Source organism: Podarcis raffonei, chromosome 13 (assembly GCF_027172205.1).
Source record: "Podarcis raffonei isolate rPodRaf1 chromosome 13, rPodRaf1.pri, whole genome shotgun sequence".
Lineage (NCBI taxonomy): Eukaryota > Metazoa > Chordata > Lepidosauria > Squamata > Lacertidae > Podarcis > Podarcis raffonei.
Window position 1 is genome coordinate 42,681,688 of NC_070614.1, and position 26,702 is coordinate 42,708,389.

A 26,702-nucleotide genomic window follows, 5' to 3' on the forward strand; every position below is an offset into this window, starting at 1 on the left:
CAGCCACAAGAAACTCACACAAGAAAACCCTTTTTGTTCCTTCTTCAGCTGCTGCCCTACAAGCTCTGATAAGCTCCTCCCACAGCTAATCACCTACCTCAACAGAAGCCCTGCCCCCTCTGACCTTTGCACAGAGAGAGCAGCTAATAAGCCACAAGAAACTCACACAAGAAAACCCTTTTTATTCCTAGGAGGGATACCGACAGGCAAAGTGCTTTTGCACTCAGTGCCTCCCTGTCTTTCGCATTCCATGCTGGAGCATGAGCCAGGTACCCAGATGATCTGTGAGTGCAGCCTGCTTCCCCCGTCCCACGGGGGAATTTGAAAGGATAATTACCCTCAATCATCCTTGTTTCATGTTTGCCAACAATCTCCCATTGTCGTGGGAGCTGGCTCCAATCAAGGCAGCCGGAACCGGGAGCCTGTTTAAAACATTTTTAATTAGAGCATACATTTTATTCTGCATTCAGCCCATTAATGATCAACTTCCTTTCCCTTCTATTAATAGTGAGAAAGCAGCTCAATCACAGAAGGTAAATTTCCACCAGCAAAGAGAAAATCTTCTCTCAGTCATAAATTATAGCCACCTCAGAGATAATTACAAAAGGGAGTCTTTTGCAAACCAATCATGTCACTTAACTTTGTCTGGATTCCTGGGAGCTGACAGGTTCTTGGTTTCATCATCATCATCATCATCATCATCATCATCATCATCATAATTTATTATTTATACCCCGCCCATCTGGCTGAGTTTCCCAAGCCACTCTGGGCGGCTTCCAATCAAGTGTTAAAATCAATACAGCATTAAGGCAGATTTTTCAGAGCATCAGAGGTTAATCCCCTGCTCACACTTTTCTCTGGGGTGAATTCAATAGTCAATATTTATGATGGGCAATCATTAATTACCATGTCTAGAAAACCCATATAAGGCAGCTGCTGAACACGTATTTGCAAATATTCTAGTGTACACAAAGAAAAAAGCACAAAATACAACAGAAGGACAGGTTATTATTTCTTTAATTTTTTTTCCTTATTAGCTGTTCCCTATTGTTCAGCTCAGGCCTCAGAATGATTATATAACATTTGGGAGAAAAGATGCAAACAAGCAACCCAACACCGGAGGCTAAGATGGAGAAGATCTCCACTGCCACCATATATTTTCCCTTGGTGCTCAGGTAGGAAGGAATAAAGGACAGCCAAACACTGCAGAAGACCAACATGCTGAAAGTGATAAACTTGGCTTCGTTGAAACTGTCTGGTAACTTCCTGGCGAGGAAAGCCACAGCAAAACTGACAGTTGCCAGACAACTCATGTAGATGAGGACACAGTAAAACATTGTCACAGATCCTTCATTGCATTCTAGTATGATTTCTTCCATCACAGAGTGCATGTCCACATCTGGGTATGGGGGAGAGGTTGCCAGCCACACAGTGCATATGCCTACTTGGACTATGGAGCAGGAAAGGAGAATGGAGTGGCCTAGTCCTTTCCCCACCCATTTCCTCATCCTGGATTCTGGTTTTGTAGCCATGAAGGCCAAAACCACCGTGAAGGTTTTTGCCAGGACACAAGAAACAGCAGTTGAGAAGATGATGCCAAAAGCTGTTTGTCGGAGGAGGCACGTCACCTTCTCAGGTCGGCCAATGAAGAGCAATGCACACAGGAAGCAGAGCAGGAGAGTGATGAGGAGAGTGTAGGTGAGGTTTCGGTTGTTTGCAATGACAATGGGTGTGTCATGGTGTTTCATAAATGTACCTAGTACCAGAGCAGTGATCAAGGAAAGGGAAAGAGAGCAGCAGGCTAAACTGATGCCCAAAGGTTCTTCGTAAGACAAGAAGCTGATATCCTTGGGTAGACATGCATCCCGGTTCTTGCTTGGATATTCTTTGTCTGGGCATTTATAACAGTCATTCATATCTGGAAAAAATAAGGAAATGACCTTTAGCTCATATCACATCAGCTTCCTGAAATGTTGACTATCTGTCTGAGAAGAAAAGAGCTCTGCTCAAATGAAAACACATGTTTAATACTGTCTGATGCTCTGTAGTGTGGTATTGTTGAATTTAATTGGTTCAGAGCTATTGGTCTGTAAATGGCTCCTCATGATATTGGAACGTATCATTACACTAGCTTAGGTGCAGTCTGTGTAAGTCAGCAGGAGTGACAAGGCCCCTTGTAGATTTAAGCTGAACCACATACTACCCGGCTCCTGTCAAATCATAGTCATTCTCATTTGATTAACATATTTAGACTATCTGAAGAGCAATAAGCACAAAGAGGCAGGATCACACACACAGTAGATAATCTTCTCCTTTGAACATTTAACTCAGCCATCCTTACAACACCTCTCAATCCTAAGTACTGTGTCTGGATCTATTTAATCTATTTATTTTTCCTACCATACTGGTTTGCAATCTTCCCCTCTGGACATGGGATGCAATCGTAGCAGCAAGGGGGCTGTCCCTCCTTCACTTTCTTGCTGGATCCTGGAAGACATCTCTCAGTACAGACAGAAAGAGGCTGAGTCTGTTCCGTAAATGAAAGAATAGAAGGATTCAGCAAGAGAACAATGAGTTTGGAATGCTTTAAGTACTCGGGCCTTTCTCTACTTTACTAAACTGACACAGCATTTCAGTACAGTGGTACCTCTGGTTAAGAATGTCATTCATTCCGGAGGTCCGTTCTTAACCAGAAACCGTTCTTAACTTGAGGACCACTTTAGCTAATGGGGCCTCTCACTAGCTGCCGCTAGATTTCTGTTCTCATCCTGAAGTAAAGTAAAGTAGTACCCTTAAAGGTACTAGATCCAGGTTAGCGGAATCTGTAACCTGAAGCGTTTGTAACCCGAGGTACCACTGTAATATGTAATGGCTATACAGAGAGCAATTGCTTCTTCTGGTATTAGTAATAGTAATTTTTGAAGTTATGTGATATTCCCTTGACATTCCTCTGGTATGTGCAGTACCCCATCTGTTCTGCAAAGATTGCTCTGTCCATTAAGGTACACTTTAAAGTTACTCTAGTTTCCTTGTTAATTTTGTTATAATTGTTACTTTTGAGTATGTTGTCCACTAGGTAGACAGCTCTAGAACCGATTTTGGTGCCATCAGATGCTGCGTAAGGAAGAGTTCTGAATGTGCCACCCAGAGTGGCTAGGAAAACCCACCCAGGTGGGGGTATTGTTTGTTGTTGTTGTTGCTGTTGTTGTTGTTGTTGTTGTTGTTGTTAAATTCAATCTTTTTGAATTCCATTAAAAATATTCTGGACAAATACATGAACCGGATTGAAGCTATGCAATGCCTATGAGAATTCTTGGAATGCTGTAATACAATTCTCAGCATGTTAAGAAAAAGATATACCTTTGAAAACGTATTTTTAAAAATTGATGCATCTATTCCTAATGCTCTGTCTCTTACTCTTCACACATTTACTCTCATGTCTGTGAGCATGCATACCCTCTTGTGCTGGAGAAATCTACCCAGAGGCTCTATTTGGCTGAATGACCCACATTCTGATGAAGGATTGTGTGATGCAAAATCACATTTGCATGGATGCAGCTTGCAGTGGGGACTGTTAATGGTTGGAATTAGGCTGAGACAACTGAACTTTTGTTATTTTCGTCTGAAGTAGGATTCCCCGAAACCATATTGACACTCTTACCCTTGCTTAACTTCATTTTATAGTTAAAATATATAGTTTTGTAACTGCCTTAATAAAGTATTTGCCTTCATTCCTTGCGTGGCTTCTAGCAGTAATCTTTTGGCTTTTAATCTGGTACCTGGATCCTTTGGTCATACACAACTCAGTAACTTGCAGCTCAAAAGACAGTGAGTAGACTTGCAGGTGGATAATGATTGCTTATTCAATACTGAATCTCTTTTGAATTAGCAAAAAATGCAACCCTACCTGGTTAAACCAACTGTGCCATGTTATGGCATCTGCATCAAGGATGAATGATTGGTCTGGTGGAGCCTGAGGATCTATCCTCCCAACTCTCACTCTGTGAAAACTTTGGTTGGCAAATATGATCCAATTGTTAATATCCAAGCTAGATGCTGCCTCCCCATTCTGGTTGATGAAGACCACATCTCCAGCCGTATTGTTAAATGAGATGCTTCTCAGAAAGTGATGGAGCTAGATTGAAAACAGAGAAAGAAAGCAGAAAAGAAAGGGGTATAGAAAAGACTGCAGTCTAATGCAGGGACGATCATTTTTTTTCCTCTGGAAAGAACCTACAGCAAATGGTGGGGGTGATTTAGTTAATTGTCAGTCGATTCAGGCCCAAGCATGGAGAGAGCCAACCCATTTTCTTTCATACACATGTATCTCTCTCAATCTTTCTTACAACCCTTCTCCCTCTGAATGCCCACAAGTTAAATATATATGAGTAGAGAGGTTTGTCCCCCTCCCTGGTCTCCCAGAAAAATCTCAGAAGACATGGCAGTGGTGCGCAACCACCTGTTCTAAGGAAGGATTTGGTTGATACGGGATAGAGGGAATGCTGAACATCTCTCCCAACCATTACCACTGCTTCCTATATATCACGGGTGGCCAACTCCCATGAGACTGCAATCTACTCACAGAATTAAAAACTGGCAGTGATCTACCCCCTTTTGGGGGATTCAGGTCAAAGTTGTTGAGCATTTTTAGAGGGGGAGGAAGGACCATTTTTGGCAGATCAGGCCAAAAATGTTGAGCTTTTGTTAGGGAAGCCAAAGTTGTTGAGCTTCTTTGGAGGGGAGCCACTGATCTACCTGTGATCTGCAACAGACGGCCAGTGAGCTACTGGTAGGTCATGATCTACCTGTTGGACGTGCCTGCTATATACGAATCTCATTTGGCTGCAAAGCTTCCATCATACAAATACTTTATTCTGAAACACAGGGCGGTACCTACTCACAGAAAGACACAACCACCATGTCCCTTTTGTATAGGGTCTGCTGCTATTTGCCAGCAGCACAATATGTGGGGAATTATCTAGGATACCACCATATCCGTGCCACCTCCTACTCTGTCAGCAGAATTATAAATTCAGTTCTGGGTTTTCTTCCTAATACACCTGCGCAAATGTTTGAACTCTGAGAGGAAAGAGCAAGCTGATAGGATTTTGGGAACCCATAGAGTGTCAGGAAGTAACAGGGCTTTCGCGGGTGAGGATGTTCGGCCTTTACCTGCCAAAATGGTTGATTCAGATTCTTCCCTTTCTCTTTGTATGCCATTCTTCTATGTCTGAGTCTGGATGTGGACATGGCATGTAAAGCATGGGCCATGGCGTAGACAGCACTGTGGATGCTGAAACTGTGGCCTGTCATGCTCATTTCAAAAAGTGATCCAGGAAGGTTCTCCAGCTTCTCTTCTCCGGTGCAAATATTCCCCTCTGTCTTGTCTGCAGTGATATCTGGGAACACACATTCAAAGGCCTGTTGCCAGAAGTCCCTGATAAATCCGTCCCCATCTGTGCTGGAAGGGTTTCTGTGCAGAACATACTGATGAAATCCTGGTGGGTTTCTAATGTGAATTTCAAAGGCTATAGCGCCATTGAATATTCCTGCATCCCAATACCTTTGAAAGACAAATGAAGCAAACTCAACCTGGGCTGATATTATCCATACTTTACTTTCTACATTCTTTGTCTTGTCATCATGTTCTGAAAAGTATGAAAGCAATCTCAAAGTTGTCATGGAGTAAGATTCTCCAGAGGCAACCACTACGTTAGCTTTGCTGCTAAAGATTTTCTCATTTATTGTTGCCCCCTGTGTTAGCATTCCAGGAATTTCAGAAATAAAACTAAAATTGGGGATTCTTTCTATGAATGCAAAGCAGACACCACTCTTGGTAAACATTGGGGAAATGGTTTGCACAAATCTTTCTCCATTGTCATTGTCTGTTGCAATAATTCCAATCCACGTCCACCTGAAATGCAGAAGCAAAGAGAGAATTCCCTCATACTGAAGGGCTTCTGAGGCTGCCATCTGGTAGAAGGGAAGCCCTGGGCTTTTATCATTCATCACCGGAGCAGAGCCATAAATGAGCTAAAGAGGGAATGGAGGAAGAGAAGAGGCAAAGTAATATTTGCAGAGTTCTTTCAAACTATTCATATACATTATGTGATGAATCCTGTTAGTCAGATATGCCCTTTGCCACCCACCAGGGGTTGCATGCCCTTTCTCATTTATACTAAAGACACACATGCAGATGGCCTGAAAATTGGGGTCATCTCCCATTCCAGTTTGTTAAGCATTTGTTCTGTTGACCAGAGAGGGGCAATGTCCCAATTTTATTTTTATTTTTATACCCTGCAGAATTTGGCAGCGTCTTCTACGATGGACAAAACTGATTAGAGGGACACACCATGCCCCAAACAGAGGATTGCCTACCCCTGCATTGGACATTATTTACTGAAGCCATGTCAGAATCGCAACTTGGGTTGAATGCACATTTCTTCTCTCTAGGTTCTTTCTTTCTCTCTAGGAGTGTGGTGGAGTCTCCTTCTTTGGAGGTCTTTAAGCAGAGGCTTGACAACCATATGTCAGGAGTGCTCTAATGGTGTTTCCTGCTTGGCAGGGGGTTGGACTCGATGGCCCTTGTGGTCTCTTCCAACTCTGTGATTCTATGATCTTCACAATGCTCATACCCCAACACACAGCAGAACTACCATTTCTGCCTCTTCTTTTTCAAAACTCCTCAGACATTATTTATGAACAATTATTTCACTTTGGGACCAGTTTCTCAGTACTGTTACTGTTCTCCTGCATAAGTGGATTATATCTGCAGTTTGTCATACCTTCAGAGTGTGTTTAATTTGAAAGTCTTTCCCCCTAAACATTCACATATTGGGTATGGTGTCATGGCTGGTGATGAAGAAACCCAGTCTCCCATCATTGCCCTTTGGGATTTCCTTGAGATGTGTGTAAGAGATTGAGGGGGTGACATATTTTTTTCTATTATTGCAGAATTTCTTTCCCCTCATTTAGGTTATTTTATGTTATATTAATTCTGTACCACCTTTATTTCCCAAGGATCTGAAGGTGGTGCATATGGTTCTGCTTACAATTTCACCCTTCCCCTGAGCTGGTGATACACCCTGAACTAGTGTTGTGAATTCAGCCTCTTTCTCTATGCAAGCTAAGAGACATATTGTACATGGGTGCCCTACCTGCGCAATCTTATAGATATCCAAAACAGTTGCCATATAAAAGGAGATTTCAGAATCAAGTCCTCCTATGACCCCAGCCAGATTATTTTCAACATCACATATATAGTTAGGAACAAATTTCTCCACCCTGGATAAAAGCAGCAGTGTCGCAAAATATGTGTTTCTTGCATTGTTATAGCTGTCATATAAGTGAAAGCCCAAGGTGATATTGGGTAGGATGTGAGGGTCTTCATTGATCTCCTTTACAGCAAATGCCAAGGTCAAGATGTGCTGGTAACCCTTAGGCACCACCCTAGAAGAAGAGTTGCAAACAATATCAGAAGGAACTGATATATCCTTTTACATATCAACACAGTAGTTAATCATATTGACTTCAGTGGAGTTAACTCCCAGTCCATTCTATTGCTGAACAATTCTTATAATCAGCAAGTTCTTCCTGATGTTTACACAGAATCCCCTATCTTGCAACTTGAATCTATTGGTTCTGGTCCTACCCTCTGGAGCAAGAGAAAACAAGCTTGCTCCAATTTCCTGGTGACAGCCGTTGAGATATTTGAAAATCCTACATCACCTCAGTCTTCTATTTTATTGGTAAACATACCCAACCCCCTCAATGTTCCCTCATAAGGTTTGGCTTCCAGACCCATGATAATACGTGTCACCCTCCTCCGCATATGTTGCAGCTTGTCAATATCCTGAACATAACTGAACACAGTACTCCAGGTGTGGTTTGAGCATGGCAGAATAGAGCTGTTCTATTACTTCTTTTGATTCTGGCACTATACTTCTGTTGACTTCTTGATCCTTTTCAGACATAGCACTGGCAATCCAGGTGTTCTCCATCTTATATTTGTACAGCTGGTATTTCCTGCCTAAGTGCAGAACCTGACATTTGTTCCTATAGAAATGTAATTTGTTTTTTTGTCCAAGTTCTCCATTCTATTAAGGCCAATGGTATCTAGACCAGGGGTTGCTAATGTGGTGCCCATAGGAACATTGGAACCCCTGGGGTCTTTCCCTGAAACATCTGAAGTCTTTTCCTAACATTAAAAAAGTTTCTGAGCTCTCTCCTGTAATGACCCCTTCCTTACTCATGAGGCAGAGATGGTGGTTGTAATTCACAGAATTCTATACTTCATATTATATGCCATCATTGTGAAACAAATTTTAGCCTAAGATCAGGAAATGAAACCATATGAGCATTTAGGTTCAGAATAAGTTTTTTTAATGCATTCTCACTAACACTCCTGTTCAGATAAAGTCTATCAAAATCAGCTGTTCAAAAGGGCTATCTCAGACACAGACACACACACACACACATTTCAATACATTTACCGGTATATTCATTTCCCTATTGAGAAATGGGAGCTTCTACAGTATTCTTTTAATTCACACGAGATTCTTATGGATTTTACATCAGCTTATGCCCCACTGAAATGAAAAGTGGTTATTCCTAGGTAAATGGGTAGAAGTTTGCAGCCTCAGTTAATATTCTGAGGCTGAAACTCTTGGTTTGATCATTCCTGTACTGTAATAAATGAGTGGCTTAGTTCTTACACAAGCTCTTCAGGCAGCGCTGGTGGGGGTTCCTCAGTGAATGTTGCTGGAGAGGAGATGAAGCCACCATGGGAAACAATGCCACCAATGAGGAACTCTCCTGGCTGAGGATACATGTGAAGTGGACGGTGTGGACTTTGGAGTCTGCATTTTGCTATGTGAGCCTGACATACTTTGTATGAAAACAGTTCCAGCAGCAAGAATACTAAAACTACCATTCTCAATACAAAGGCAACTGGTTGTTCTATGCAAAAACTCTGTTTTATCTTCTCCAAGATAAAAATTGTCTCGTTTAAATGGTAGTTTATTTTCCTGAGACGATGCAATGTCGGAGTATCCGAAATCAGACTTGTGGATCACAAGTCTGATTAATTCTGATTAATTTTAATATACTTTGCATTAGGTTTACCAGTGGCCACTGTAAGTCCCCATTGTTTTTTGAGAAGCAGCCGCTCAAATTATAGCCCTGTTAATGATCAAGAAGCAATGTAATTATTCATTCAGTGCTTAGAATTCCCTCTAGAATTGTTGAAGAAAATGTGTTTGTCCCATATTCAGAACTGTTATTTTAATTTCCCTTTCACTTGATAATAAGGGACCACTGTTGTATTGGGGAAGGAAGACATTAGAAGCTCATTATGGAAGACCTTGTAACCAATGTAGTTTCCAAAATGTGTAGTCAGCATCCTGGAATTAGGGTCCCTCTCTGGTCTATGAGTCTAGGATACATGATCCACTGCTTCCCTTAATCAGAGTACTTTGTCAGGGGAAAATCCAGGGAGAAGAGCTACATGGGCTCCTCTGTTGGCTTTGGGGAACAGTTTTGTCAAATAGACTTGTTCATGCTTTAATTCTTTCTTATAATAAGCTTCCCCCTGCTGTTTAACTCGGGCCTCACCAAAACAATATAACATTTGGGGAAGAAGATGCAGCCCAGTAATCCAAAACTAGAGGCCAAAATAGAAAAGATCTCCACAGCCACCATGTACTTTCCCTTGGTACTCAGGTAGGTAAGAACAAAGGACAGCCACACACTGCAAAAGACCAACATGCTGAAAGTGATAAACTTGGCTTCATTAAAACTGTCTGGTAACTTCCTAGCTAGGAAAGCCACAGTGAAACTGACCATGGCCAGCATTCCTATGAAGCCTAGGACACAGTAGAACATGGTGACTGATCCTTCATTACATTGCAGTACAATTTCTTTAGTCCCTGCGTGTTTGTCTAAATCAGGGAGTGGGGGAGCAACTATCAGCCAGGCAGTACACATCATCATTTGAATGAGGAAACTGAAAAGAACAATGGAGATGGCCACATGTTTCCCCACCCATCTCCTCATTCTGGAGCCTGGCTTGGTAGCCATGAAAGCTAGAACCACTATAGTTGTTTTTGCTAAGATGCAAGACACTGCTACTGAGAAGATCACTGCAAAAGCAGTTTGTCGAAGGAGGCAGGTTATTCTTATGGGCTGGCCAATGAAAAGTAAAGGACAAAGGAAGGAGAGAACGAGGGCTATGAGGAGAACATAGGTGAGGGTCCGATTGTTGGCTTTGACTATGGGAGTTTCTTTGTGCTTGATGAAGATCCTAAGCACCAAAATTGTAGTGAAAGTCAATAAAAGAGCTAACGTGACTAAACTGATTCCCAGAGGTTCACCATAAGACAGGAAGCTTATATCTTTTGGAAGACATTTGTCCTGGCCAATGTTTGGATACTGATCTTCTGGACATTGAAAACAGTCATCCATGTCTGAAGAAAGGAAGGAAGGAAGGAAGGAAGGAAGGAAGATATTAATTACACGCTCTTAAAGAGAGTCAGAGGTGGTCGGAAGGCTTCCACAGTCTTTTTGCTTTATATCCCTCTTTTTTATTTGACTCGCCAAAGTCTCTGTTGGCTCACAAAGACAAGGCCACACCGCTCCCCCCCCCCCCATTTTATCATTTCTGACTCAATGTCATTTCTGTGGAATAATGCAAATACTTGTGCACTTTGTTAACTACTTCAGTATTTTGATGGAATTCAATAGAATATCCGCTGACCCGAATGGGTGGTTCCACACTTTCTGATTCTGCAGCTGTTACTCAGCTCATTTTAAGGGTGAATCTGTGTGCATTTTTTAACCTTTCTTACCTTCCTGGTTGGAAATCTTTCCTTCTGGACATGGAATGCAATCATAGCAACAAAATGGCTTCCCTTCCTTCTTGGTCCGACTATAACCTGAACCACAATGATCATTACATATAGAAATGGGCCGAGTCTGTCCATAAATATTAAAATATAATGTTTTAGGAAATATTCCGAACACTAAAAAGTATTACAAATGCAGTGGACTTTTAGAACTTGAGCCCTTGGCTCATATTATGGTATGGTATGGTTTATTTACCATATTTTTCGCCCTATAGGACGCACCGTCCCATAAGGCGCACCTAGTTTTTTTGGGGGGGGGAATAAAGAGGGAAAAATTATTTCCCCCCCAGGTGCGGGGCTGGGGCGGGGGAAGCCCGAGCTTCCCCCGACCCCAGCCCCCAGAACAGGCAACTCTCCGCAAGCCATGGGAGCTCGGCGCCAACAAAGGCCAACAAAACAGTGAGCAACATATATATAGTCCATATATATGTTATTAAATCAAAACATAAAAAGTCATTAAAATCAATAAAATATTTAAAAAGAAAACAAAGGAATGTGAGTCGAACAATAGAAATGGTTTGACTCAAAAATTGTTAACAGTGGCCAGGGTAAAGCGGTGCATTTTCAACAATCCATAGTAACTATAAATGAGGTTGTTTGTTAGTGTGTGAAGCCAAAATTGCTTATAGTTAGAATGCATGTAATTGAATGGTGGGTGGAATTGCCAAAGTCTTCCCTGCCACCCCAAGAATGAACATTAAGTGGCACATTATTATGGAACTACAACATGAATGTTCAGATTGAAAGCCATAGTTTGAATTGGGCTAAATAAATTTACAGAATACTGAGAAACAACCATGGGACAAGTGATGGAATGAACCCTGAAAAATTCAGAGAACCCACCTGGTTAAATTGGTTGGGCCATACAATGGCATCCTCATGAATGGTGAACGGTTTTTCCTGGATACCCAGGGAGTCTATCATCCCAACTTTGACTCTAAGAAAGGACTGATTTGGAAACATGAGCCAGTTTATAATGTCAAAGCCAGCAATTAATTCACCATTTGCATCAAAACGCACCTTTTCTCCTGCACTGTTGTTAAATGAAATACTTCTGAGAATCTGATGGAGCTAAATAATGAAAATAAGATGGAAGATACATATAAAAGCTCAAACTATGTTATCATAAACAGGGTGAAAGTATAACCAAGGCACGGGATTATGATTCCATGAAAGCTTTTTGCAAGCTATCATCATCATCAAACCTTTATTGCATTAGCATACAGCCATAGCAGGATAGGACAAAAATGCTAGAGAGAAGCAACCTAACAAAATTCAAACGATATTACTGGCATTGTGACATTTAAATTACCCTAAAACAATAATATAAACATTTAGTTGCCAGCGCCGGGAATCTAAAATGCAGATGTATATAAAACATATAATGGCCCCAAAATAGGCTCGGCACATTAGGTTAAAAAGGTAATACAAAGAATTAAAACAGGTCCAGGTCTGGGACACACTACCCAGTCAGTGTAGCCCTAAGTTTCAAAGCCTGCACTATAAAGATTGCCACCCCATGTGAAATTTGGGGATTTGCGTCCACAAGAAGCGATTTCAAACAGTCTTCCTTAGATGTGATGGTGGGCGGGATCAAGAGGAGGAGCTTAGTTCTTATTAGCTCATAAATAGGGCAGTAGAAAAAGAAGTGTATGAAGTCCTCTACTTCATTCATTGTGCATGGACATAGATGCTGAGTAATGGGGGTCTTAAAGTAAATCCCCTGCAAGAAGGCCGTGGGTATAGAATGGAAACGGGCCATGGTAAACGCTCTTCTCAAATTGGGCTCCGTCAGGTCTATCAAGTAGTTGGCAAGTGATCTTGCCACTTTCACTTTAGGGAGCCACTTGGAGAGGCGAGCTGTGGCGGACTGTGCCCGGTCCATGGCCTCGTCTCTTGTAAGAATCCAGGCCCGGATATTATGATGGTCCCAAGATGACAGCGTGTCAAGATCTGGGAGGGAGTAGCGTGCCGTGATAATCTCCATGGCCTTGGACCATTTGTTGTTATAAGCACAAGTTAAAAAGGCTTGCCTGGCTAGTAGGGAGCCTGGGGCTTTGATTAATTTACAATAAAAACTAATTATTCTAATGTGGGCTCTCGCAACAATAGAGGGGAGGCCCAGTTCTGTTCTTAACTGTGTAGCAACCGAGCCCTTGGGGAGGCCCAGTAACTTTCGTGCAAAAGAGTTTTGTAGAATCTCGAGCTGTTGTAGTGTTTTTAAATTCCACCCCCAGATTTCAACCCCATACAGTAACATCGGGAGGACTTTGCTGATAAAAGCTTTTCTGATTGGAGGAACCAACTGGCCGCCTTTTGCATAGAAGAATTTCTCCAAGGCTTTGATGGTTCTACGGGCAGCCAGGATGGTCATATTTAGGTGAGCTGACCAACTAAGCCCATGCTGAAAAGTGATGCCCAAATACTTGAATGCTGAACAATATTCAATAGAGTGGCCCTCAAAATTCCAGAATAGCTTCCGAGTTTTCGTGCCAAAAGTAAGAATTTTGGTTTTGGCGAAATTGATTTTGAGGGAGTTGGTATCACAATATGTCATGAGCCCTCTGAGCATGTTGTTTAAGCCCTGCTTGGTTAAAGACAGTATCACCATGTCGTCCGCATAGCTAATGTTAGAAAAAGCAAAAGGTCACTTAAAACTTAAAACATCAAGGAATATTGTCTACATCTGCAGCACTATCACCATCCAGCCGTGGGAGTCTTTCCCAGAACATGACTTTGAGAGCAGCAGCAGCAGCAGCAGCAGGAAAGAGAGGAGTTCAGGAACACTTTTATGCATTGTGATTTGCTGTTTTTAATTGATTATAGATTAGCAATTCTGATGCTGTTGCTGCTTGTGATATTGGCAAAGCTAATGAGAATACAGTGGTACCTCGGGTTACATACGGTTCAGGTTACAGACTCCGCTAACCCAGAAATAGAACCTCAGGTTAAGAACTTTGCTTCAGGATGAGAACAGAAATCGCACGACGGCAGCAGGAGGCACCATTAGCTAAAGTGGTGCTTCAGGTTAAGAACAGTTTCAGGTTAAGAACGGACCTCCAGAACGAATTAAGTACTTTACCCGAGGTACCACTGTAGAAGGAGATACTAAACCAGTAAGGCACCTTGGGAAGAGCTTTGGCTCAGTGGTATGGTACCCACTTGAGGATGAAGGTGGGGCGGGGGCAGCGGGCTGCCCCAGGTGCCATCCGGGGGGTGCCATCCGTGCCGCCCCCGGGAACGTGCACCGCTCGCCACACACCCCTGGGATGCGCGCTGTGCGCCACCCCCCGCAAAGCACATTGCACACACACTGCAACATGCACTACGCCTCCGCGACCCGCAACAGCCACGCCCCTGCCTGTTCGCCACTCCTGGTGCCAGAGCATGTTGCTCTGAGACTGATGGTACATGCTTTGAAGGCAAAAGATCCCAGGTTCAATCCCAGGCAACTCCAAGTAGGGCCGGGAAGGGCTTTTGCCTGGTACCCTGCGGAAGTATTGCCAGTTAGTGTAGACAATACTGATTGGCATGGACCGTAAGTCTGTACTCGGCAGAAGGTGACTTTCTTTGTAATGCAAGACACTCTAAATAAACCTTTGAAACCCTAGCCCCATCTTGGTTATTTCTTTTCTTTTGCTTAAAAAAAATGTATTTCAAGCCCACTCTACACTTCGAAATCCTAGCGTGAAGTGCAACACATAATCAGACCTACATGAAATAGCTGAATAAAACATTAAAAAACCAACAACAGAAGTCAAACAGATCCAATATGTCAAGCATGCCCTTCTCTACCAAAGAACAGATTAATTTATAGCTAATCAAAGATTTGATCAGATAAATGGTGCCATTCACCATTCCCCTTCCCCTCATTGAATGGTTGAATTAAATACTGGACAAAATTTCAGAGCAGCACCAAGTTATGAAACTCCTTCCCCAAAAAGTGCACAGGTCCACAGGTGAAGGGATGGTAAGAAATTCTTTAACAAACTACGGAGAGATTTGCAGCAGAGGGGGGGAGGAAACAAAGGCTAGATTTATTGTAAAGTTTTTCTCCGAGAATAAGTTTATGTTAAACTCATGGAAGCTTGAGAAACTCGCCCATTTGTTCCCCACCAAAATATATGGAAGTATCTTCAGGACATTACCTGCCACGGTTGTGGATTTGGAAGCTCCCATCTTACTTCCTTTGTCATTCCCCTGAGCTTGAATTGGGATGACTGTCTGATGTGCAAAGCATGTGCCACCACATAGACTGCATTGTAGATGGTGTAGCTATGAGCTGTCATTCTCATTTCAAAAACAGACACAGGAAGTGCCTCCATCTCCTCTCCCCCAGTGCAGATTTGCCCACCTATATTATCTGTCACAGAACTGGGGAATGAACAGTTAAATGACTCTTCCCAGAAGTCCTTGATAAAACCATCTTCTTTTTCTGTGCTTGGGTTCTTGATCTGAAGGAATTTCTGGAAAGCTAACAGATCCACTGAGTGAATTCCAAGGGACAGAGAACCATGAAGGAAACTTATGTCCCAATTTATTTGGAATGGAAATGATGTGATATCCATCTGGGCTGTCATGAACCAGACTTTACCCTTGGTCCTCATTGGTATATGCTCAAATTTTACAATCTGGGGCACCATTTTCAATACCATCATCGTCTGAATTTCTCCATGTACAACCACAACATTCGTAGTGCTTCCCATAATAACACTGACACAGTGAAAGCCCTCCCCCACCATGTCAGTGATTCCACTGGAAGATGTTAGCTTTGGGAATGTTTCTATGAAGTCAAAGCAGATGCCACTCTGGGAAAACATTGGAAGTACATTGTCTATAAAACCTTCTGTATTTTCCCCATCTTGAGAAACCACTCCAATCCATGTCCACTGGAAATGCAGCAGTAACTGGATAATTCCTCTATATTGATGGTCCCCATTTGGGAACATCTTTTGGAAGAAAACTCCTTGAGACTTTTTATTCATGACTGGGGAAGAGCCATATATGAGCTAAGGGTTTTTTAATATATATTTTTTAAAAAAGAGAAAAAGAAGAATGGTTTTCAATATGAAACAATTACTTGTGTGTACTTGTGTTTTCTTTCTTCTGCACATTTCTGGCTGGTTAAGTAGATCCTGCAGTCTGCAGGATTGAATTATCTGTTCACCTACTGGAGTCTACTTTCCCTGTGCATTTCCTGCAAGGAACACGCTGAGGAAGCAGGCCCCTGCAACTAGCAGGATTGAAACCTCAACTCACCAGATACTGAGCCTAGCATATATAATTGCTCAGTTTTATTGTGTGCTTCAATCCGCTGGTTTGTACAGCCATGAGAACACAAATCTCATTCTTCCTACCAAGACCATGCCCCAACAGCCCCAGATCACTCCTGCAGGCCAGACCAAATCTGGGACTGTTTCTAACTAATTCAAATTTGTCCAGTTCAGGATTTGTGCTTTGGCTAAATCTGACCCCCAACCCTTGCAACTCCTTACTGATTTCTCTTTCCCTGTGTGTGCGTTTTAAGATTGGGAGGATTTGTCAATATTTCTCAATATTTCTCTTAGGTTTCTTTTTATTTATTTATTTATTTATTCATTCATTCATTCATTCATTTCTATACCGCTTTATATTTTTAATAAGAATCTCAAAGCGGTTTACAGCATATTAAATCAATAAAACAACAGCCAGGCAATGTTCCTCTGGCCTCACGAGGAGCCTCTTCAGTAGGGCCTTGCAGGGAGTGGCCTTCACACCTCTTTCTAGGGCTGGTGAGTCCTATTTAAGTTATTTAACTGCATGAATGAGGCATTTTTTTTAAGCTTCATGAAAATTTCTCCTAAAACACAAAACCTGTTGTATTCAAATTTTGCCTAACATGCACATCTTTGTAAAGCAATATTCACGAACACAATGCATTTGAAGGATATTTTTACTAATGTTCATTTTTTATGCACACTTTACCTTAATCTGTGCATTTTTTGACACATTATTTGATTGGAGAACTGCTTTGCAAAATCCGGAGAAGTGGGACTTTCAAAGAATGGCTGCATTTCATGTATTCCTTCTGAAAGCATGAATTTGGTGAAATTCAGGTGTGAATGTATTCAGATCTTACTTGTGGTATCTTGTATGTAGACAGGATGGGTGCCATGTGAAGACAGACATTAGAGTTAGGTCCCCCAATGACTGCTATTGGAATGCTCTCAGCATCACATTTATAGTTAGGGATGACCTTGGCCCTTCTTGAGAGAAGCTCTATCGTGGCTTCATAGGTCCAGCTTGCACTGAAATGGCTGTTATAAATGTGGAAGCCCAGGGTGACGTTGGGCAAGATCTGGGGAGTTTCATTGATCTCCTTTACAGCAAATGCCAAGGCCAAGATGTGCTGGTAGAGGTGAGTCAGCACCCTGTATTGAGAGTTAGATGCTGCATCAAAGGTAATCTACTTCAGATTAGAACATTGACTACTTTTCAGTTCAGTATCCATTTCAGATACTGTACAAAAACCGGTTGTAATCTCACATCTCACAGACTTATAAAAGTAAACTGGTTCATGAATTTTTGAATTTTAATTTGTAATGTAATACATGTTTCAAGCCTGTTTTGATGCCACGTGGATGTCTGCAGGCAAGACTGGACATTTGTACAAGTGTTTGTCCTGTAAGCCAATATTTTATGCTTCGTAAATGTTTTAAAATTCTTCAATAAAATTTGGAATAAAAGAAATGAGTGTTTGAAATGGGTAAATCAATTTTTTTAATACAACTACAGAAGACAAAATTCAATAAGGTGTTTTTATTTATTCTGACTTCTAGTAAATCTGGATGAAACATGCACCTACTTACATATGGTCATCTGAAAATTCCTGAGATGGGTGTTTCTCAAAGGATAGGGTATCTGAAAATATGTAGATCTGAGAAATAATGCCAGCAATGATGAGGTCTCCTGACTGATAATATTTGTGAAGAATAGGGATGGGTACCCTGATGTAACATTGAGGAATATGATGAAACTTGCACATCCCATGCACCAACAATAAGAGCACTAGCAATCGAAACACTACCATCTTTAAAGGTACTCTTTATTTAGGCACAAGTTCACCTCTTCTGATACTGCCATTCCCATGATCCTGAGCAGCAAAGCCTAACTTGAATTGTCACTCACACAGCTGATTCAAAGCCAGACTCATGAGTCTCTGTATGTCTATAGACCCAACCAAATAGAGTTCATAGTTATTAATAAGATCCTCCAGTCTTAGTTTCATCATTTGCATGTGGGCAGAAGAGGACCCTAGGGCAAGATAGAAGATGTAATTTTGAATAATTACAGGAGAGATAATCACTTGCTTTGAATCACAGATGCTGTGCAATATTTTAAAGAAAACATGTTTATCATATCTCAGCCAAAGCCTTTTCTTAAGTGGGAGAGACAGATGCTAGGCCCCTTCTTTTATTCTTTTTAGTGAGCTATTGATATTTAGAAAATTTTAGAAAACGGAAGTACTTCAAAACAATAATAATTATAATGTACTCCCATATTATTCTGAAAGGGTGATGTCTAATCCAAGTCATACTCAGAGCATGCCCATTAAATTCAAGGGAGTTATGGATTATATTTATGTGGATGTACTCTGAGTATGAGTAACAATGGTTATCACCCAGTGTGTTGAGAACTCCATATTTATATCACTCGTTGCAACTCAAAAAACATCATTTGTGAATTGGAATGTATCTGTCAATCATCAATTATTTTGATGCAATTGAAATCAGTAAGATTACAGGTGTGTTGGTTGACTTGATGAGGTACTTGATTATTCTTTATTTCTTCGTATTAGTTGTCCCCTGCTGTTCAGTTCTGGCCTCAGCAAAATGATAAAGCATTTTGGGAAAAAGATGCAGCACAGTAAGCCACCACTAGAGGCCAAGATGGAGAAGATCTCCACAGCCACCATGTGTTTCCCTTTTGTGCTCAAGTAAGTTGGGACAAAAGACAACCACACACTGCAGAAGACCAACATGCTGAAAGTGATAAACTTGGCTTCATTAAAACTATCGGGCAACTTCCTAGCTAGGAAAGCCAAAGTTAAGCTGGCAATGGCCAGGAAACCCATGAAGCTCAAAACAGAGTAAAACATGGTATTTGACCCTTCATTGCATTCTAGTACAATTTCTTCATTGATTGAGTGCATGTCAACATCTGGGAATGGGGGACAGGTTGCCAACCACACAGTAATAAAAACAGTTTGAACAAGGAAGCTGGAAAGAACAATAAAGGTTGCCAGTTGTTTCCCCACCCATCTCCTCATCCTAGAGCCTGGCTTGATAGCCATGAAAGCTAGAACTACTATTGTGGTTTTGGCTAATACAGAGGAAACTGCCACTGAGAAGATTGCACCAAAAGTAGTTTGCCGTAGGAGACATGTCGCTTCATCTGGTTTGCCAATGAATAGCAAAACACAAAGAAAGGAGAGGAGGAGAGAGGACAGGAGAACATAGGTGAGGTTCCGATTATTGGCTTTGACTATGGGAGTGTCCTGGTGCTTGAGGAATATTCCAAGAACCAAAGTTGTGATTAAAGAAAATAAAACTGCAAATGTGGTCAAAATAACCCCCAGAGGCTCATTGTATGTCAGGAAGCTTATGTATTTTGGGAGGCATCCATCCTGGTCAATGTTTGGATAATGATCTTCTGAGCATTGAAAGCAATCATCCATGTCTGAAATTATATATGAAAAATAGATATAATATGATATTTAAGTATGGCATTCTGTTCCTGAATGAGGATAGTGAACTTGAAATATCAAATGTTAAATTTGTACTACAGTGGTACCTCTGGTTACGAATGCCTTGAGTTATGGTTTTTTGGGTTACGAACGTTTTTAACCCGGAAGTAAGTGTTCCAAGCTCTTGGAGGCCTCACCGCTGCCCAGAGCAAGCCCAGACATCCGTGGGGCCTACGGAGACTCTGTGACTGGGGCTCCAGCAGCGAGAGCTCTCTGAGGCCTCTGCGAATGCCCGGAGCCAGGCCCTGACATCAGGAGGATGCCCAGGAGGTTGCATCCCAGCCCCAAAGTTAGGTAAGAAGCACTTGCCTAACGAAGACCAAGAACAGTGAAGCTGTTAAGAAAAGAAAGATGAGTCTGGGCCGAAAAGTCCTCTACCAACCCTTGCCCCATCCCCAGGTGTAGCACCTAGCCAGGTTTGGGATTTTTTTACGTGAGTCTGCCCTGTGCCTTTGTCTCTGCTTTGTTCCTTCGTTTGGGGGACTTCTGGGGGACTCTGCCTTCTGCCATTGTTTTGGGGATCATGTGGAGCCCAATTCAGCCACTGGTTGATTGTGTGACTTCAGAAATGGATAAAAGCCCCCATCCAAACAATGACTATCATCAGTGCATGTAAGAAAAAAATTAAATTTTAATTTTTTTCATCTACAATACTGTCTTATTTATTTTATAGCACAGTACATTGATTATTGCCTTCATTTTATGGATCAATGGTCTTGTTAGACACTAAAATTCGTCTTAAATTGCTGTTTTAGGGGTTTTTTTATTGTCTGGAACGGATCAATCCACTTTTCCATTACTTTCAATGGGAAAGTTCACTTCAGGTTAAGAACACTTCAGGTTAAGAACGGACTTCCCGAACCAATTAAGTACTTAACCTGAGGTATCACTGTAATTATAATAGAATCATAGAATCATAGAATCATAGAGTTGGAAGAGACCCCAAGGGCCATCGAGTCCAACCCCCTGCCAAGCAGGAAACACCATCAGAGCACTCCTGACATATGGTCATCAGCATACTGATCCCACCCAAACCACTGGACAAACTCTTCTGGCACTTCTGCTTTCTCATGGTTCCCAAGAAATCCAGAAATATAAACAAATCTCAGCCATCCTGCTAGCGGCTGAAGGTGTCACACATCGTGATTTGTGTGTTCGGGACTGGGGCTTGCACAGTCTTTTTGTTTCAACTGATCCAACCCACTAATATTCTTATCATCTATGTATTTGTCTGATATTCTCTTCAGTCACCCAAGTTACTTCATGTGAAATATGTGGAAGACAGCCCTGGATTGTTTGACCCTTTTATTATTTCTACTTTCCCTCCTATAAAAACTACACAAGACACTCTCCGTATAAAGTTTAAAGAACAAATAACTTTGACTTAGTATTCTTGCAGTTGCAGATTATTATGTTCAATGCCGGTAGGAACTACTTAAATTGCTAATAGCTTTTACATAGGTTAAACTGTTGCAGACTGTAACAGTTTGATCTATGTAAAATAAGATAATAAGAAAATTGTCCAGTAGCACCTTAGAAACCAACTAAGTTTGTTCTGGGTATAAGATTTTGTGTGCATGCACACTTCTTCAGATAACTCTTAGGCAGACAGCAGCAGCACACAACAAATCTGTTCTAACTGTTAAGACCGTTCAGCTAACTGCCATAACTGCCACAGAGTGTATGACATCACAGAGTTCTATGGTTCTTGCCATTAACCCTTTACATATGCTTTGTGTGTGCTAACATTTCACAATTTTTAATGTTAGAGCAATTAGTTTAAGCATTTAAAATGCTGATGGGAGCAAGCTGGATTGTAGCTGATATATTTGCAAAATAAATAGTAAGGTAAAGGGACCCCTGACCATTAGGTCCAGTCGTGATCGACTCTGGGGTTGCGGTGCTCATCTTGCTTTACTGGCCTTAGGAGCCGGCGTACAGCTTCCAGGTCATGTGGCCAGCATGACTAAGCTGCTTCTGGCGAACCAGAGCAGCGCACGGAAACGCCGTTTACCTTCCCGCCGGAGCGGTACCTATTTATCTACTTGCACTTTGATGTACTTTTGAACTGCTAGGTTGGAAGGAGCAGGCCGAGCAATGGGAGCTCACCCCGTCGCGGGGATTCAAACCGCTGACCTTCTGATCGGCAAGTCCTAGGCTCTGTGGTTTAACCCACAGCACCACCCACATAATATCCATCTGTTAAATAGGTGGCAACTGTTAAACAGAACACATCTACATACAACATTCCTTACCTTTCTGGTTTGAAATCTTCCCTTCTGGACATGGAAAGCAATCATAGCAGCAAAATGCCTTCCCTTCTTTCTTAGCTCTTCTATAACCTGAACTGCAGTGATCATTGCATATGGAAATGGGGCATATCTGTTAATAAATGATAAAGCAGTTTTTTAAAAAATCCAAAAATAGGTTGTGGAGCTTTTATTTCATTATTATTTCTCTGCAGTGAACGAATGGCTTGATACTGTCATAAGGAAATATAATGAATTCTTGAGTGCACATTGTGTTTATGCGGTGAACTTCCCTATAACTGGAGTCCTTTACCCACATTAAGAAAACATGAGACAAAATTTGCATTATGACAGTGTTGCTTGAATTCTGTACATTTGTCTCCAGCATTCTAACATCCACTTCAAAATCTGGAGACAATGTGACTTTTTGAACATTGAGGAAATTATTCAATAGATCCCAAAATATGCACAGTTACTACCTGTTTAAACTGGTTGGGCCATACGATGACATCCTCATCAATGATGAAGACATTGTCCTGGTGAACCATGGGCTCAATCTTTCCAACTTTGACCCTGAGGAAGGAGTAGTTTGGAAATGTGATCCAGTTTATAATGTCAAATCCAGCAAGCAATTCGCCATTTTGATCAAAGGAAACTGTTTCCTCCACACTGTTGTTAAAAGAAATACTTCTGAGAACATGGTGGAGCTAATTTATGAGGGTGAAAAAATAGGAGGCTGTACTTAAAAGGTGCAAAGGATGCAAATACACATCAAGGTTATAATCTATCAGACATGAAGATTTTGGATTATGTTGTCCTGAAAGGATGTATGTAGGCTAATCCTGGTAAAAATGATAGTAAACGAACTAAAATGCTAGGAGATGTATTTATTTCCCACAATGCCCCTCAGATAGTGCTTGATTATGACATATGCTTGTTCCAAGTAAAGGTAAAGGACCCCTGGATGGTTAAGTCCAGTTAAAGGGGACTATGGGGTGCGACACTCATCTCGCTTCAGGCTGAGGGAGACAGGATTTGTCCACACACAGCTTTTTGGGTCATGTCGGCAGCATGACTAAACCACTTCTGGTGCATCAGGACACCGTCCTACAGCACATGGAAATGCTGTTTACCTTCCTGCCACAGCAGTACCTCTTTACATACTTGCATTGGTATGCTTTTGAACTGCTAGGCTGGCAGAAGCTGGGACCAAACAATAAAATAAAATAAAATCATCAAAGAAAGGCAAGAAGCTGGTTCTTCATAAGATGTGGCATTCTTGTTCAACCTTCTGTGTTTGCCCCCTCATTGTGTTCACTCAACTCACTCAAAGGAAATGATACTTTTCCCTAGCTCATACAGCAGGTCTTTCCTCCCTTGTTCTACCACAGAGAAATTTTGAGTTGAACTGAAAAGAGCTTTCTAAGTCTCACCTATCTCTGCTTGCCATAAAATCAGCAAATAATTGCTAGAGGTCTTGGATGGAGATGCATGCAATGGGAAGTTTTTGCATCTACAAATATGGCAGTATACCTCAATCTTTAAAATCATGAGCAGGACATTACCTGCCATGGTTGTTGGTCCAATCTTACTCCATCTGCCATTGCTCTGTGTTTGACTTGGGCTGAATGCCTTGTACTGAATGCATGTGCCACTGCATAGACTGCATTGTAGATGCTGTAGCTATTTCCTGTCATAGACATTTCAAAAACAGATGCGGGAAGGGTCTCTAGCTTCTCCTCCCCAGTGCAGACTTTCTTGTTCATCTTGTCTACAAAAGAATTGGGGTATGTACAGCTGAATGATTCCTCCCAGAAGTCCTTTATGAAACCATCATTGTTTTCTGAGTAAGGGTTCCTATGCTGAATAAATTTATGGAATCCTGACACCTCCTTTGAGTGAATTGCAAGAGATATAGCACCATGGAGGAAATTTATGTCTGAACTTCTTTGGATCGGAAATGATGTGAAATCCATCTGAGCTGTCATAATCCAGACTTTTGTTAGGATGTTCATTGATATATTTGCAAAGTGTAAAAGCTGGTGCATTGATCTCATTGCCATTATACTCTGAATTTCTCCATATACAACCACAACTTTGGCAGTGCTTTCCATAACAACTTTGATAGATTTCAAGCCCTCTTCTAGCATGTCACCAAAATCACTGGAAGAAGTTTGTTTGGGGAATTTCTCTATGAAGTCAAAGCAGATGCCCTTTTTGGAAAACAATGGGAACATGTCCTCTTTAAACTTCTCTATAGTGTCATCATCCTGAGAAAGCATCCCAATCCATGTCCATGCAAAATGCAACAGTAAGTGGAGAATCCCTTTGTATAGGTGGTTGACATTTGGGAACATTTGGTAGAAGAAAACCCCTTCAGTTTTTTTATTAATGACTGGAGCAGAACCATATATGAGCTAAATAATATTTCAAAAATGTTAAAGGGATATGAAAGAGAGTGATTTGGGTTATATTTGAAAATCACGTGATTATATTAGCTTATATCCACTCCTAATATGAATTTACAAATGTGACACAGGGTTAGAAAATATGCCTTATAAGCAGGAGGCAATACAGTAAGTTTTCTCAACATGGTGGATCACTTGTTGGAAATTTGTGATAAAGCTAAACAGGCTGATAGGCATCGGGATAAAATAGCTGAGTGCTTTTGTTCTGGCCAGCCTTTCTACTGATGTTCTGGTGCCTATTCATTGTGACAAAACCAAGTATGGTATGGAAGTCTGCAAATGTGCCTTTGCCGCGGATTGGACCCTTTCTGAGCTCGAAACATGGGTACCCCCAACAAAATTTGGCTAAATATTTGGAAATATTTGGAGTTTATTATGTATTGGTGTAATTTGAAACTGTGATATGATTGTTCTGTTAATTGGAAATTTAATAAAAAAAATTTTTTTTAAAAAAAGTGCCTTGTGCCATCCTCTCATAATCAGGAATCTGGTCTATGACATACTTGCCTTAAAGTTTTCTCAGTGAAATTAAGATCATAGAATCAGCTATGGAAGACATTCTCTAACCTTTCCTTGAAACAATATAGAATACACTGAATGCACACCTACTTATTCTTATACCCACCAAGCTTAAAGTACACAGATTTCATATGATGGGAATTCATAGGTTGGGAATTCTCTTTAGATTCAAATTAGCTTGGTACATATCTTGGAATGGAGTATAGCTATGGGTTTTAATAGATTAAATTGTGTTAAACTCTTACTTTGCACACTACAGATCTGTAGCAGGAAACCTCTGTTCTACCAGGCCTTGGATATTGGCCCAACATGCCATCTTGGACAAGCCATAAGCACATTTCCAAGGTTTCACATTATAGACTATATCAGGGATGGGAAAGTTCAAGAAGCTGCTTGAAACCACAAGACAAATATCAGGTGACAGATGAAGGTGGTCTATGGAATGGGGAAACTCAAGGTGTGACCCACCAGCTAGATCCTCTTCTCCACCCCCACTATGGATTTTCGACTTCTACAAAAAATTGTATAAGAATTCTTAGCGCACACGTGAACCTATTGAAGTTACTGTAGATTGCGTGGACAAACAATTAGTTTGCCAGAGAGAATTCTAGAGTGATTGTACCAAAAGCACTTTGCTATGTTCAAAATGTTGGGAAAGAGACACATTAAACACCTTCTTGTAAAACGGATATAGGCTAGGACAAGCATGACCATAATTTCTGTTGAATCTGTAAAAGTGTCTGTAGAATTGAAATCACTCTTTTGGTGTCCTGAAAGCATATGGATTCACTCTACAATTTGTATCTTTGGCTTTACGTATTAAACAGGAATATTAGAAGACAAAATGTAGCACAATAGCATAATGTCTGAAATGCAAGAGAAGTTCAAAATGTTTCTTAAACATGTGTATTTATCTTCCACATATAAATCTTACTTGTGGTATCTTGTAGGTACACAGGATGGGTGCCATTTGAGGTCCAATATAAGAGTTTGGTCCTCCAATGACTGCAACTGGAGTATTCTCAGCATCACACTTGTAGTTAGGGATGAATTTGGCCCTTCTTGAGAGAAGTTCTATTGAAGCTTGAAAGGTCCACTTTTCACTAAAATGGCTGTTATACATGTGGAATCCGAGAGTAGCATTGGGCAAGACACAGGGATTTCCATTGATCTCCTTTACAGCAAATGCCAAGGCCAGGATTTGCTGGTAGAGCTGAGTCATCATCCTGTATTGAGAGTTGAAGGGTGCACCACAATATATTGTCATAAGATTAGATCTAGGGAACCTACTACTACTACTACTACTACTACTACTACTACTACTACTACTAATTTTTATCTATATAGTACTCTGCCCATCTGGCTAGGTTGCCACAGCCACTCTGGTTGGCTCCCAACACAGGAAAACATAATAAAACATCAAACATTAATAGTAACAATCTGATCCAATATAAAAGTCACAATAACTTTAAAATAAACAATTTATATCAAACAAAGCAACATTCAACAATCCGTCGGTATCTAATAGGAAACAGTAAAATTAAACTTCAGTCAATAATAAATACAGTTTGCACATCAATCACAATGAAGAAATACCAATCTATAATCAGTAAAAATAACAGCCAGTCAAAATGCATAAAATACCGAAAACATACAAAATCATGTATAAGGATCAATTGAGAAACAAAGACACAAAACATATGAAACTATTTTTTTTAAAATATACTATATCCCTGAACTCCTCTCTTCCCAGCTGCTGCTGCTGCTCCTGTTCTCAAAA

The 26,702-nt window shown here is 41.0% G+C and overlaps 3 protein-coding genes across 3 annotated transcripts; all 3 read right to left on the minus strand.

The window, feature by feature from the left end:
* Window positions 1-779: 779 nt before the first annotated feature.
* LOC128399478 (vomeronasal type-2 receptor 26-like) lies at window positions 780-22,753 on the minus strand. The gene is made up of 6 exons (XM_053360972.1): window positions 22,415-22,753; window positions 21,942-22,068; window positions 5,173-6,033; window positions 3,908-4,135; window positions 2,401-2,527; window positions 780-1,918 (listed from the first exon to the last, which is right to left on the minus strand). The coding sequence occupies exons 1-6, from the start codon at window positions 22,465-22,467 to the stop codon at window positions 1,017-1,019; spliced, it is 2,298 nt and encodes a 765-aa protein (XP_053216947.1). The 5' UTR covers window positions 22,468-22,753; the 3' UTR covers window positions 780-1,016.
* On the minus strand, window positions 6,616-10,980 carry LOC128399487 (vomeronasal type-2 receptor 26-like). The gene is made up of 2 exons (XM_053360993.1): window positions 10,845-10,980; window positions 6,616-7,449 (listed from the first exon to the last, which is right to left on the minus strand). Exons 1-2 carry the CDS (start codon window positions 10,874-10,876, stop codon window positions 6,987-6,989), a joined length of 495 nt encoding a protein of 164 aa, XP_053216968.1. The 5' UTR covers window positions 10,877-10,980; the 3' UTR covers window positions 6,616-6,986.
* Window positions 17,722-20,586, minus strand: LOC128399484 (vomeronasal type-2 receptor 26-like). The gene has a single exon (XM_053360990.1). It carries the CDS (start codon window positions 19,615-19,617, stop codon window positions 18,715-18,717), a length of 903 nt encoding a protein of 300 aa, XP_053216965.1. The 5' UTR covers window positions 19,618-20,586; the 3' UTR covers window positions 17,722-18,714.
* Window positions 22,754-26,702: the final 3,949 nt, after the last annotated feature.

What these genes read in the sequence shown, in the direction of transcription:
- LOC128399487 (XM_053360993.1), bottom strand. Translation starts at nt 10,876, where the DNA reads ATGTCCAGAAGGAAAGATTTCCAACCAGGAAG. An exon ending in AAAGATTTCCAACCAGGAAG is followed by an intron (nt 7,450 to 10,844) that starts GTAAGAAAGGTT and finishes CTCTTCTTCTAG; the next exon opens with GGTGGTGCCTAAGGGTTACC.
- LOC128399484 (XM_053360990.1), bottom strand. Translation starts at nt 19,617, where the DNA reads ATGGATGATTGCTTTCAATGCTCAGAAGATCATTATCCAAACATTGAC.
- LOC128399478 (XM_053360972.1), bottom strand. Translation starts at nt 22,467, where the DNA reads ATGTCTTCATCATTGATGAGGATGTCATCGTATGGCCCAACCAGTTTA. An exon ending in GGCCCAACCAGTTTAAACAG is followed by an intron (nt 22,069 to 22,414) that starts GTAGTAACTGTG and finishes ATTTATTAACAG; the next exon opens with ATATGCCCCATTTCCATATG. An exon ending in GAAGATTGCAAACCAGTATG is followed by an intron (nt 1,919 to 2,400) that starts GTAGGAAAAATA and finishes TATTTTTTCCAG; the next exon opens with ATATGAATGACTGTTATAAA.